The sequence below is a fragment of the Mustelus asterias genome, chromosome 30 (assembly GCF_964213995.1).
Source record: "Mustelus asterias chromosome 30, sMusAst1.hap1.1, whole genome shotgun sequence".
Classification (NCBI taxonomy): Eukaryota; Metazoa; Chordata; class Chondrichthyes; order Carcharhiniformes; family Triakidae; genus Mustelus; species Mustelus asterias.
In genome coordinates this window covers 13,901,197-13,914,475 of record NC_135830.1, presented here as the reverse complement: position 1 = coordinate 13,914,475, position 13,279 = coordinate 13,901,197, and the positions used below count along the sequence as shown (strand labels likewise).

Here is a 13,279-nt window from a genome sequence, read left to right as displayed (position 1 = left end):
GGGAATACCACCACCTGCAAGTTCCCTCCAAGCCATTCACCATCCTGAATTGGAAATGTATCACCATTCCTTCACAGTCACCGGGTCATAATCCTGGAATCCCCTCCCTAACGGCATTGTGGGTGAAGCCACAGCACATGGACTGCAGGGTTTCAAGAAGGCAGCTCACCACCACCTTCTCAAGGGCAGCTGAGGATGGGCGATAACTGCTGGCCAGCCAGCGCTGCCCATGTCCATGAATCAATGAAAGAAAATGGTTCCCTTGTAGTTAACAGACCAACACCTAAAGGCTGTGCCCACTTATCCATTTAATATGACTATGTGTCAGGTTAGAGAGCTGGTACAGGTGCAGGCAGTGAGACATCAGTGTGAATGGTTCAATAGGAGGAATACTACTCCATTCAATCCAGAGACACTTTCTGATTTTGCTCACTTCTTTGTCATTCTTGTTGAGCCAGTGTGACGGCCTGAGCAATTCAAACCCGATGAGCTGAGTGGGTGTTCACTGCATCACAGATCTGATCTTGTCCCAAAGCCTTTCCACACTGTCTTCACTGGAGTCTGTGAGAGTGAGGTGGGAAGAAAGCCACACCTGCAATTGGTCTGAATCATAGAATCCCGACAGTGCAGAAGGAGGCCATTTGACCCATCGAGTGTGTACCGACCACAATCCCACCCAGGCCCTATTCCCATAACCCCACATATTTACCCTGCTAATCCCCCTGACACTAAAGGGCAATTTAGCATAGCCAATCAGCCTAGCCCACACATCTTTGGACTGTGGGAGGAAACCAGGGCACCTGGAGGAAACCCACGCAGACACGGGGAGAATGTGCAAACTCCACACAGACAGTGACCCGAGGCCAGAATTAAACCTGGGACCCCTGTGTGTGGAGTTTGCACATTCTCCTCGTGTCTGTGTGGGTTTCCTCCGGGTGTTCCGGTTTCCTCCCACAGTCCAAAAATGTGCGGGTTAGGTTGATTGGCCATGCTAAAATTGCCCCTTAGTGTCCTGAGATGTGTAGGTTAGAGGGATCAGCGGGTAAATATGTAGGGATAAGGGGGTAGGGGTGGGGTGGGATTGTGGTTGGTGCAGACTCGATGGGCCAAATGGCCTCTTTCTGTACTGTAGGGCTTCTATGATTTCCCTGATGCTGTGAGGCAGTGGTGCTGAACACTGTGCCACTGTGCCGCCCGTTCTCTTGCCCCTCTATCCTGGAGAATGTGAATGTGAAATCTTCTCCTGAGTAGCACAGGAGTGAAGGGGACTTTTAAAGAAAACACTTCAAAACACTCTGAAGCTCTGTTTGAAATGCAGCGACCTTACCAGCGACACATATATTCAATATTGAAATCAGAAACAGGGTTTTGAACTTTGCGTGTGTAAATCCTTCCCTTCTAACCCAGACAAAATTAATTTACACAATCCATCCCTGTCAATCCAGGATAGGAATTCACAACATTCTCTCCTGTTGACAGGGAGCACCGTGCACACGCACTGCTCTGCATTAAACAATGAAAGATGTGTTGGGTTTGCATGGACAGAATATCCTGCAGATGTTTCAAATCTGAAATAAAAATAGTCAAAGCCCCAAATAGTGAACAGACCCGGCAGCTTCTGTGGAGACAGAAACAGAGTGAAACATACAGTCAAACACCCACATGAATCCGGAGCAGCAGTGGCCCCTCTACTCCAGCATTTGATAAGATCCTGGCTGATCTGATTGTGACCACAACTCCACTTTCCTGTCTACCCCCAACACCCGCCCCCCCCCAAAAAACCCTTAGACTCTCTTGTCAATCAAGAATCCATCCATCCTTTCCATACCTTTTCTCCCCCTTTTATTTCCCTTTCCCCTTTTCCCATTTTACCTCTCTCCCACCCATTCCCTCTCCCCCTCCCCCCACATCTTCATCTGTCACAGCTGATTTTAGTTTCCCTGCCGTTGGCCATTCACACCCTTTATTCTCTCGATGGACAGCCATTAGCAGCTCTTTACCCGAGTTTCTGTAGCTGTGACTCATTTTTCATTCCCTCACCCTGCAGTGTAAATATCTCCCACTTTCTATGCCTTTTAGCTTTGACAAAGGGTCGTCTGTTCTCGAAACGTCCGCTCTTTTCTCTCGTTACAGATGCTGCCAGACCTGCTGATATTTTCCAGCATTTTCTCTTTTGGTTTCAGATTCCAGCATCCGCAGTAATTTGCTTTTATCCACTTAATCAGTCTTGAAAACATTCAATGACTCTGTCTTCACTGCTCTCTGGGGAAGAGAAACCAAAGACCCTCTGAGAGAAAAAAACATTTCAATCTCTCTGTCTCAAACATCTCAAGTCTAGTTCGCTCTCCAGTGCCACCCAGAGAAAGCCAGGCCTGTGAAGGAGGGAGAGAGGGAGATGGAGAAGAACAAAATGAAAGGTCTGCAAACTGACAAAATGATTCACGGCTCAATACCAAAGCGAGTGGTAATGGGACAAGTAAAGTCACAAAAGATGTTCTGGATGAGGTGTGAATAGCAGCAGTCTGAATACGAAGTAAAGAAAACAAGAGGTGAAAAAAGCAACAACGAAACACAGAACGCAAAGGGGGCAGAGAATGTGGTGTAAAATTGTTGAACTCAGTTTTGTTCCGAAGGTTGTAAGATACCTCTTTCAGTTGCGGGAAATATATTTCCCAGTTCGATGACAGGTCACAGTCAGTCTGTTTCTCTCTCCACAGAGGCTGCCTGACTTGTTGAGTGTTTCCAGCCAAAACAGAAAATGCTGGAAAATCTCAGCAGGTCTGGCAGCATCGGTAAATAGAGAAAAGAGCTGCCGTTTCGAGTCCAGATGACTCTCTTGACAAAAGCAACAATTTGCTTTCATTCATGAGTATTTCCAGCGTTTTCTGTTTTATGTCACAGAGAATGTGTAAGAATTGTCACACCCGGAACAGATGTCGCTTCCTCGGGACACTCCAGCTCGGGTCTGGGTGGGGGGATAATGTTCACTGTTTTAGATTTGTGTCTGGCGCGAATAATACCTTAGATTAAACGGAGAAGTTTTTTAAACTGAGGAGAGTAACTGCATTTGGGCGCTGACTTTAAACAACGTTAACAAGCCCGGGCTGCTGGAGAAACATTTTGGGATTTGTGAGCAGTCAGTTCTGGCTGGTTTGAAGTGAAATCCTGTCGGTGCTGCGGCAAATCTGAACTCAAACCAGACAAACTGGAACCGCTGGGTTAGAGATTCCGGGTGTTGGGATGTGGAGGCTGGGGGAGGGGGAGATGGCGGGAAAACTCTGAGCCTGACTTCAGACAGGGTGAGCGGGGTAAAGGGGAGGAATGACAGGGTTAATGTGGGAGTCAGGGGCAATAGCAGAAGGTGGGAATCTCTGGAAAGGAGCAATGGGGGTAAAGGCCTTCACAGAATGTTTGTTTAAATGAAGATAAAAGCAAAATACTGCGGATGCTGGAATCTGAAACAAACAGAAAATGCTGGAAAATCTCAGCAGGTTTGACAGCATCTGTGGAGAGAGAATGGAGTTAATGCTTCCAGTCTGGATGATCACAGATGTGATCAGACCTGCTGAGGTTTTCCAGCACTTTCTGTTTTTGATTAACTGAAGGTTCAGCAGGGAAAGAAGCAGCGAGTTCACACACACTGAACCCAGGGGAAGGGGTGACCCAGGATAAGGTACAGGCGCAGCTCAGTGAGGCTCTGCAATGTCCATCAACACATCCACATTGAGACCTTAGAACGCCAAGGGGGAGGGGAAGGAGGAACTATTTGGGGCACAGCAGGAGGTCACCCCTCCCCCCACTCTGTGGTTCCACATCCCTCCCACACCTGGGCAGGGTTGGCTCAAGGTGCAGGAAACTGCAAGCTGAGAGGCTGAGCTGTGAACTGGACGGGGTTGGGGCTTTGAGTGACAGCCCTGGGGCTATATCAGGACAGGAACTGCCACAGATTCTCCCTTTTTTCCGTGGAGCTGTGTTGGTGAGTGTTGGTGCACTCTGGTTTCTCCTGATCCTATAAATATTTTAGTGTAACCTCTGTCTCGCTGTCTTGGTAATGGGGGTGGGTTGTACATTGCTGTGCGTGTTGACGAGATAACCTGTCCTCAGCTAGTTTCGGTCTGCAGATTCCATTTCTCAGCCCAGTCTGCTGCTCTGTCTCTCTGTACTTTGCTGCAGTGCTCCACGTTCTGAGCAACATCCAGCCCATTGTTATCGCCTGGAAAAAGCGGCAAACTGCCTTCACTGGTTAACATTTTTGCCTCACAGCGCCAGGGACCCGGGTTCAATGCCAGCCTCGGGTCACTGTCTGTGTGGAGTTTGTGCATTGTCCCCGTGTCGGCGTGGGTTTCCTCCGGGTGCTCCGGTTTCCTTCCACCGTCCAAAGATGTGCAGGTTAAGTGGATTGACCATGCTTACAATTGTCCCTTAGTGTCCCACCATGTATAGGTTCTAATCTGATTTATTATTGTCACATGTACTGGAATAGAGTGAGAAGTAATATTTCTTCTGTACTATGCAGGCAAAACGTACGTTGAGAAAGTACATGGGGGAAAGGAAAAACGTAGGGTGCAGAACATATTGTTGCAGTTACCGGTAGGGTGAAGAGAAAGGTCAGTCGGGGGATTAACAGGGAAAATGCGTGAGGTTACAGGGATAGGGGGCGTGCTTGGGAAAGGTGCTCAGCCGTAAGTTCAGTCCACACTCAATGGGTCCAATGGCCTCCTTCTGTGTTGTAAGGATTCTGTGATGAGTGAATTACGGTGAACAACCATTGAATAGAGGGGTTTCTGGGGCGCAGAGCATTGTGGGAATTGTGACCGCCATTAGTCAGTGCCTGACTCTAAATGTTTCATTGCAGTCTGAGGGCAAGTCAGCAACCTGAGCCCTCAATTCTGTTTGTCACTCCTCAGAGACTGCCTGGCCTGCTGAATATCATAAGAAGTCTCACAATACCAGATTAAAGTCCAACAGATTTATTTGGTAGCAAAATCCACTAGCTTTCGGAGCGCTGCTCCTTCGTCAGGTGAGTGGGAGTTCTTTTCATAAACTCAATTTACAAAATAATTATTGGAATGCGAGTCTTTACAGGTAATCAAGTCTTAAAGGTACAGACAATGTGAGTGGAGAGAGGGTTAAGCACAGGTTAAAGAGGTGTGTATTGTCTCCAGACAGGACAGTTCATGAGATTTTGTAAGTCCAGGCAAGTCGTGGGGATTACAGATAGTGTGACATGACCCCAAGATCCTGGGTGAGGCCGTCCTCATGTGTGCGGAACTTGGCTATCAGTCTCTGCTCAGCGACTCTGCGCTGTCATGTGTCATGAAGGCCACCTTGGAGAACGCTTACCCGAAGATCAGAGGCCGATGATCTTCAGGTAAGCATTCTCCAAGGCGGCCTTCACGACACACGACAGCGCAGAGTCACTGAGAAGAGACTGATAGCCAAGTTCCGCACACATGAGGACGGCCCCAACCGGGATCTTGGGGTCATGTCACACTATCTGTAATCCCCACGACTTGCCTGGACTTGCAAAATCTCATGAACTGTCCTGTCTGGAGACAATACACATCTCTTTAACCTGTGCTTAACCCTCTCTCCACTCACATTGTCTGTACCTTTAAGACTTGATCCCCTGTAAAGTCTCGCATTCCAATCATTATTTTGTAAATTGAGTTTGTGTCTTTATATGCCCTGTTTGTGAAAAACTCCCACTCACCTGATGAAGGAGCAGCACTCCGAAAGCTAATGGATTTTTTTACCAAATAAACCTGTTGGACTTTAACCTGGTGTTGTGAGACTTCTTACACTGTTTACCCCAGTCCAATGCCAGCATCTCCACATCACTGCTGAATATCTCCAAGATTTATTCTCTTTATTCCAGATACAATCTCTACAGAGTTTTGTTCCAGTACATGTAGGTTAGGGGGATTAGTGGGTAAATATGGAGGGATATGGGGTAGGGCCTGGGTGGGATTGTGGTCAGTGCAGACTTGATGGGCCAAATGGCCTCTTTCTGCACTGTAGGGTTTCTATGTTCTATTGTTTTATTGTATCGAGATTAGAAACACAGGCTGACTAGTTCGGAGCCAGTTTGAATCAGGCTGCGTGTTGGATGCAGAACTCAGTCCCTGGCCTCCTATGGCGACCAGAACTGGACGCAGTCGGCCGCATTTGGAAGACTGCGTCCAGTTCTGGTCGCCACACTACCAGAAGGACGTGGAGGCTTTGGAGAGAGTACAGAGGAGGTTTACCAGGATGTTGCCTGGTATGGAGGGGCTTGGTTATGAGGAGAGATTGGGGAAACTGGGGTTGTTCTCCTTGGAAAGACGGAGGATGAGGGGAGACTTAATAGAGGTGTATAAAATTATGAAAGGCATAGATAGGGTGAACGGTGGGAAGCTTTTCCCCGGGTCGGTGGTGACGTTCACGAGGGGTCATAGGTTCAAGGTGAAGGTGGGGAGGTTTAACACAGATATCAGAAGGACATATTTTACACAGAGGGTTGTGGGGGCCTGGAATGTGTTGCCGGGCAAGGTGGTGGAGGCGGACACACTGGGAACGTTTAAGACTTATCTAGACAGCTATATGAACGGAGTGGGAATGGAGGGATACAAAAGAGTGGTCTAGTTTGGACCAGGGAGCGGCGCGGGCTAATTGTTCTTTGTTTCTCATTTCAAGGCTTCATTCTATGATCATCTTGCTGGTGCCAGTACAGAGCGAGACTGCGGATAGTTGGGAACCTGTCTCGGGGGCAGGGAATTCATATGGTGTTTGTAAAACAGAAGTGGAAATGAATAGGGTTGGGAAGCATTTTCTGATCAGGGCCAGTGTGATCTCCTGGACTCGTTTCAATCGCCTCAGGGGGTCGGAGAGGAATTTCCCAGATTTTTTTCCCCATATTGGCCCTGGGGTTTTCACTCTGGGTTTTCGCCTCTCCCTGGAGATCACATGGTCTGGAATGGGGGGGTGGGGGTGAGTTAATAGGTTGTGATGAACAAAGCATCGTAGCTGTGAGGGACAGCTCGGTGGATAGGATATTAGGATGTAGATAGGCTGGAAAATTGGGCGGGGATCCTGGATTCAGGATTCAATCCTGGACCGGGGAGCGGCGCGGGCTTGGAGGGCCGAAGGGCCTGTTCCTGTGCTGTATTGTTCTTTGAGTGTTTTTGTTATTGTTGCTTCAGTCTGAACTCTATTTATAACCTGTCTCTGTGGGCTCTCTCTCAATCCACTTTTTCTCTGTTTCAAATCAATTTCACAGGAACTAGGATGAGACGATTTGCAGTGAGGAAACAAGAAATAAATATCATATCAGAATCTGACAGTCATCTCATTTATCGTAACTGAATATCAGTGGATTTTGAACATGGAAGGAAAACGCACCGTTCACAGTGGAGAGAAACCATACATGTGTTCTGTGTGTGGACGAGACTTCAGCCGATCATCTGGCCTATCGAGACACAAGTGCAGTCACTCCATGGAAAAACTGTGGAAATGTGTGGACTGTGGAAAGGAATTCAATTACCCATTCCAGCTGAAAATTCATTGGCGCATTCACACTGGGGAGAGGCCATTCACCTGCTCTGAGTGTGGCAAAGGATTTACTGAGTCAGGAAATCTGGTGTCACACCAGCGCATTCACACTGGGGAAAGGCCATTCATCTGCTCAGAGTGTGGGAAGGGCTTCACTCGGTCATCCAACCTGCTGACACATCAGCGGGTTCACACTGATGAGAGGCCTTTTAAATGCTCAGACTGTGGGAAGTGCTACAAAAGTTCTGATGCACTCATGTCCCATCAACGTATTCACACTGACGAGAGACCATTCAGGTGCTCTCACTGTGGGACTAGGTTCAGGCATTCATGTAACCTCATTGTACACCAGCGCACCCACACTGGGGAAAGGCCATTCACCTGCTCTCAGTGTGGGAAGGGATTCAGTCAGTCCTCCAATCTGCTGACACACCAGCGAGTTCACACTGGGGAGAGGCCATTCATCTGCTCTGAATGTGGGAAGGGATTCACTCAGGCATTCCACCTGCTTAGACACCAAATAATTCACAAGTAACCACAGTGATTGGAATCTGCTGTTAATCCTATCCATGACTGTCATGTGTTAATTGGATTTTTGCTGATAATGAACTCCAGCCAGTTGTGTGGTTTAATATTCTGAATAGAAGTCAAAATAAACCAGCTTTGTGTTTAATACTGTGCTGAATCTTTTTCACATCATCAACATATCTGAATTCCTTTTTGAAGTGCTCTCTCATGTCGGAATACTTTTAAACTTTAGGTTGAAATTGCGATTGGGAAATTAGATTAAATGTGTTTATTCCACAATTGCTTCTCTGAAATTCCCCAGAACACCCAACTTCTGCCTTCCCGCATTGTTGCTGTACGTTCTGTAAAAGGGAAGATGAAACAGAGGAGTCTCAATCTAATCCGCACTCTCATTAATCTGTTCTAGTGTCATTGCATTCTCTCACGTCATTTACATGTTTCCCAATGTTGGAGACCTGCCTTTCAGTGAGCAGAAATATCCCAATCTGGGATTTAATCAATGTGCCCATTAGGAAAATCACTTTATTGTTAAGGGCACGGGTGGGAATGAATTCCCTGGTCTTGTTATTGTCAGGCGGAAGCCCTGGCTTACGAATTGTGTCAGAAAACATTTCACAGATATACAAAATGAGAATGAACATTGATGGTAACTTGTTCCCAGGGATTGTTTTAAATAGCACAATGGCAACCTTGCGAAATGCATATGTTCTATAAACTGTCCGTTAGGCAGCAAAATACTCTGACCAAACAGACCCTTTGAGCAAAGCGACCTCGAAACGGACAGTCAAGATGGGGAAAGTGCTACACAGTAATTACACGAGCAAGGAAATATCATCAAAGGACTGAGCATGAGTGAACGAAGCATAACTGTATTTTTAGTATAGTTGCAAGTTAAAAACCCAACTGCGGCACAGCTGTTCAGGTTGAGTGTTCTGTTTTGATTTGATATTTCATTTATGATCTTGTGACTCTTTCTGTGGACACGATATAATTGTTTCTGTTTATCGGTGCGGGAGCGCCCTCTGCTGATCTCTAACCGGAACCCCCAGTCTGGGGTTTTTGGGCGGAGTTCGCTGTATTTCTGCACCAGTGTGAACTCCATGGCACAGAAATACACGGCGCTGTCAGGCAGAAGAGCCCTGGCGATTTTTAAAGGAACAGTGTTGTTTCCTTTGTGCAAAGCAGCCGAGAACCTATCTGACAAATCCGGAGACGTATCGGTATTGCCCGAGCTATATATCTTCATCAAATATCTCAGAGCTTGCCCGGGATAGTGGATGCACCAGAACACAGTTTGAAAAGCAGCTGTCGAGTATTTACAGTCCAACAATATGCTCTGTCCTTCCAGAACGCTTCATTTAGATCGATCTTGAAACACTGAAGCTTCAACATTTATCCCTGTAACAAAACACAGAAGATATTAAATATCTCAGAGCGAAGAGAGCCCATGGAACAGACACTGATCATTCAAACATCGGCTTAATGCTGGAAATTTTCAGTCACATCAACACTTCAATGAAGTTAATGTGAAAATCCCCTAGTCGCCATACTCTGGCGCCTGTTCGGATACACTTAGGGAAACTTTAGCATGGCCAATGCACATTACCAGCACATCTTTCGGACTGCGGGAGGAAACCGGAGCACCCGGAGGAAACTCACACAGACACAGGGAGAATTTTCAGACTCCACACAGACAGTGACTGAACCCAGGTCCCCAGCGCTGTAACGCAGCACGGCTAACCACTGTGCCACGATGTCGGATTATTCTTGCAGTACTTTTACTATTGCAATGTAATTTGATGCAGTTGAACGTATGCATGAGAGATAATCCCAACTTTATTTTGTTGCTGGCGATTCGCTTTATTCAATTAATAGTGGTTATAAACGCCCATTTTAAACAAGAAGGAGCCACCAAGATTCCGATAAGATGCCTAGTCTAAAATAACAACACAAGATGCAAACATGACCCTGGATTCACATTCATTTCCTATATTCTTTAGTTATTTGCATTTAAATCTTTCCATCGTAATGTTACCCCTTAAGTTCTGGTTATTAACGTTATCAATTATTGCTGCGATAATATAATGAGTAATTGAGTGGACTCGTTGAAATGAGAGAGTGGAAGAAATCGGATTGTCTCAACCCTGAACTTTAGGGAAAAGGGGAGAAACAGAAGAACATAGAGCCAGTGTGAAGACAGAGACGGTCAGAAGCAGGACAAAGGGAGATAGAGAAACCAAGGCGGAATGACAGAACGAGATACATCGGTCCCAAACAAAAAGAGAACCGGAGAACCCGACAAATACAATCCTTTTAGTACTGGATATCAGACAAGTCAGGATTGTGTGCGAGTTGGGGGAGAGAAACTCGGAGGTGATGGCGTTCACATCTACCTGCTACCTTGGTCCTTCTAGGTGGTGGATGTTGAGGATTTGGGAGATGCTGTCAAAGTTCTCATTGAGTTCTAGATGTATAAAATCCCTCTCCTTCACCCCGGCCCCTTCTACTTCTCGCTGTCTCCACTCTAGACCAGGTGTCAGATTTCCTTTCTTGACAGACATCAGCATACCACTTAGGTTTTTATGACAATTCAGCAGCTTTCCTCCATGTCTGTGTGGGTTCAAAGACAAATCAAATCAAATCAAAGACAAATTATTTGATTTTTGTCCAGAATATTAGCCTCTATAACTGACCTGAAGTTTATTAACATCAGCAGAATCAGATCCTAATGGATATAGCTCAGTTCTCAATCTGATTGACAACACAATCCAATCTCTGGAGTTAATTGTGAATTTGCTGGTGTCTCAGCAGGTTGGATGTCTGAGTAAATCCCATCCCACACTCAGAACACGTGAATGGTTTCTTCCCAGTGTGAACTCGCTGGTGTGTCAGCAGGTTGGATGACTGAGTGAATCTCTTCCCACAATCATTGCAGATGAACAGTCTCTCCCCAGTGTGAACTCGCTGGTGTCTGAGCAGTGCTGATGATTGAGTGAATCTCTTCCCACACCTAGAGCAAGTGAATGGTCTCTGTCCAGTGTGAACTCGCTGGTGTGTCAGCAGGGTGGATTGGTGAGTGAATCCCTGCCCACAGTCAGAGCAGGTGAATGGCCTCTCCCCAGTGTGAATTTGCTGGTGTGTTAGCAGCGTGGGTGACTGAGTGAATCCCATCCCACACATAGAGCAGGTGAATGGCCTCTGCCCAGTGTGTGTGCGCTGGTGTGTCAGCAGGGTGGATGACTTAATGAATCCTTTCCCGCAGTCCGAGCAGGTGAACGGCCTCTCCCTGGTGTGACCACGCTGATGAGTTTCATAGAACATAGAACATAGAACATAGAACATAGAACATTACAGCGCAGAACAGGCCCTTCGGCCCACGATGTTGCACCGACCAGTTAAAAAAAAAACTGTGACCCTCCAACCTAAACCAATTTCTTTTCGTCCATGAACCTATCTACGGATCTCTTAAACGCCCCCAAACTAGGCGCATTTACTACTGATGCTGGCAGGGCATTCCAATCCCTCACCACCCTCTGGGTAAAGAACCTACCCCTGACATCGGTTCTATAACTACCCCCCCTCAATTTAAAGCCATGCCCCCTCGTGCTGGATTTCTCCATCAGAGGAAAAAGGCTATCACTATCCACCCTATCTAAACCTCTAATCATCTTATATGTTTCAATAAGATCCCCTCTTAGCCGCCGCCTTTCCAGCGAAAACAATCCCAAATCCCTCAGCCTCTCCTCATAGGATCTCCCCTCCATACCAGGCAACATCCTGGTAAACCTCCTCTGCACCCTCTCCAAAGCCTCCACATCCTTCCTGTAATGTGGGGACCAGAACTGCACACAGTACTCCAAGTGCGGCCGCACCAGAGTTGTGTACAGTTGCAACATAACGCTACGACTCCTAAATTCAATCCCCCTACCAATAAACGCCAAGACACCATATGCCTTCTTAACAACCTTATCTACTTGATTCCCAACTTTCAGGGATCTATGCACACATACACCTAGATCCCTCTGCTCCTCCACACTATTCAAAGTCCTCCCGTTAGCCCTATACTCAACACATCTGTTATTCCTACCAAAGTGAATTACCTCACACTTCTCCGCATTAAACTCCATCCGCCACCTCTCGGCCCAACTTTGCAACCTGTCTAAGTCTTCCTGCAAACTACGACACCCTTCCTCACTGTCTACCACACCACCGACTTTGGTGTCATCAGCAAATTTGCTAATCCACCCAACTATACCCTCATCCAGATCATTAATAAATATTACAAACAGCAGTGGCCCCAAAACAGATCCCTGAGGTACACCACTTGTAACCGCACTCCATGATGAATATTTACTATCAACCACCACCCTCTGTTTCCTATCCGCTAGCCAATTCCTGATCCATTTTCCTAGATCACCCCCAATCCCATACATCTGCCCATTACCCATCCCATTCCAGCTGGGATGGGTAATTGAATCCCTTCCCACAGTCCTCACATTTCCACAGCTTGTCCCCATCATAACTGCATTTATGTTTTGACAGGTCAGATGATCGATTGAATCCCTGACCACACACAGAACACGAGTAGGGTTTCTCTCCGCTGTGAACGGTGCTTTTTTCTTCCATGTTTAAAATATGACAATATTCAGGTTACGATAAATTAGCCGACTGTATCATTCCCTGATGTGATGTTTGGTTTCAGTTTCCCAACTGCAAATCGTCCCCTTCTAAAATCCTGTGAAATTGATTTAAAACAGAAAAAAGGGAGTGAGAGAGAACCCACAAAAGCACAAAGACAGGTTGTGAAATTGAGCTGAATGAATCTGGTCATTTGTGGGGCCGGCACCAGGAAAAAGTGACCATGAAAACTGCTGGATTCAATTGATTCACTCATGGTCCTTCAGGGAAAGAAACCTGCCAACTTATCTGGACTCTGCACCCAGGTCCTATCCCCGGAGCCCCACATATCCTGTTACTTCCCCGAACCTACACATCTTGGGGCACTAAGGGGCAATTTATCATGGCCAATCCACCAAGCCTGTACGTCATTGGACTGTGAGAGGAAACAGGAGCACCCAGATGAAAACCCTCACAGACACGGGGAGACACAGTCACCCGAGGCTCGAGTTGAACCTGGGTCACTGGAGCTGTGAGGCAGCAGTGCTAACCACTGTGCTACCCTTTTTCAAAGAACTGGAACAATTTTGTGAAATGTCTGGGA

The 13,279-nt window shown here is 46.8% G+C and overlaps 2 protein-coding genes across 4 annotated transcripts in view; one reads left to right on the top strand and one right to left on the bottom strand.

Moving 5' to 3' along the window:
- LOC144480817 (uncharacterized) overlaps positions 1 to 13,279 on the bottom strand; it is a 1,107,688-nt gene that overhangs the window by 1,041,889 nt on the left and 52,520 nt on the right. The window lies entirely within an intron of this gene.
- LOC144480903 (uncharacterized) overlaps positions 7,264 to 13,279 on the top strand; it is a 45,091-nt gene continuing 39,075 nt past the window's right edge. Inside the window, exons 1-2 of the mRNA XM_078200531.1 lie at positions 7,264 to 8,061; positions 9,149 to 9,278. Of these exons, the coding sequence (XP_078056657.1) occupies positions 7,364 to 8,061; positions 9,149 to 9,278 (828 nt within the window). The 5' untranslated portion in view covers positions 7,264 to 7,363. The remainder of the gene's footprint in view (positions 8,062 to 9,148; positions 9,279 to 13,279) is intronic.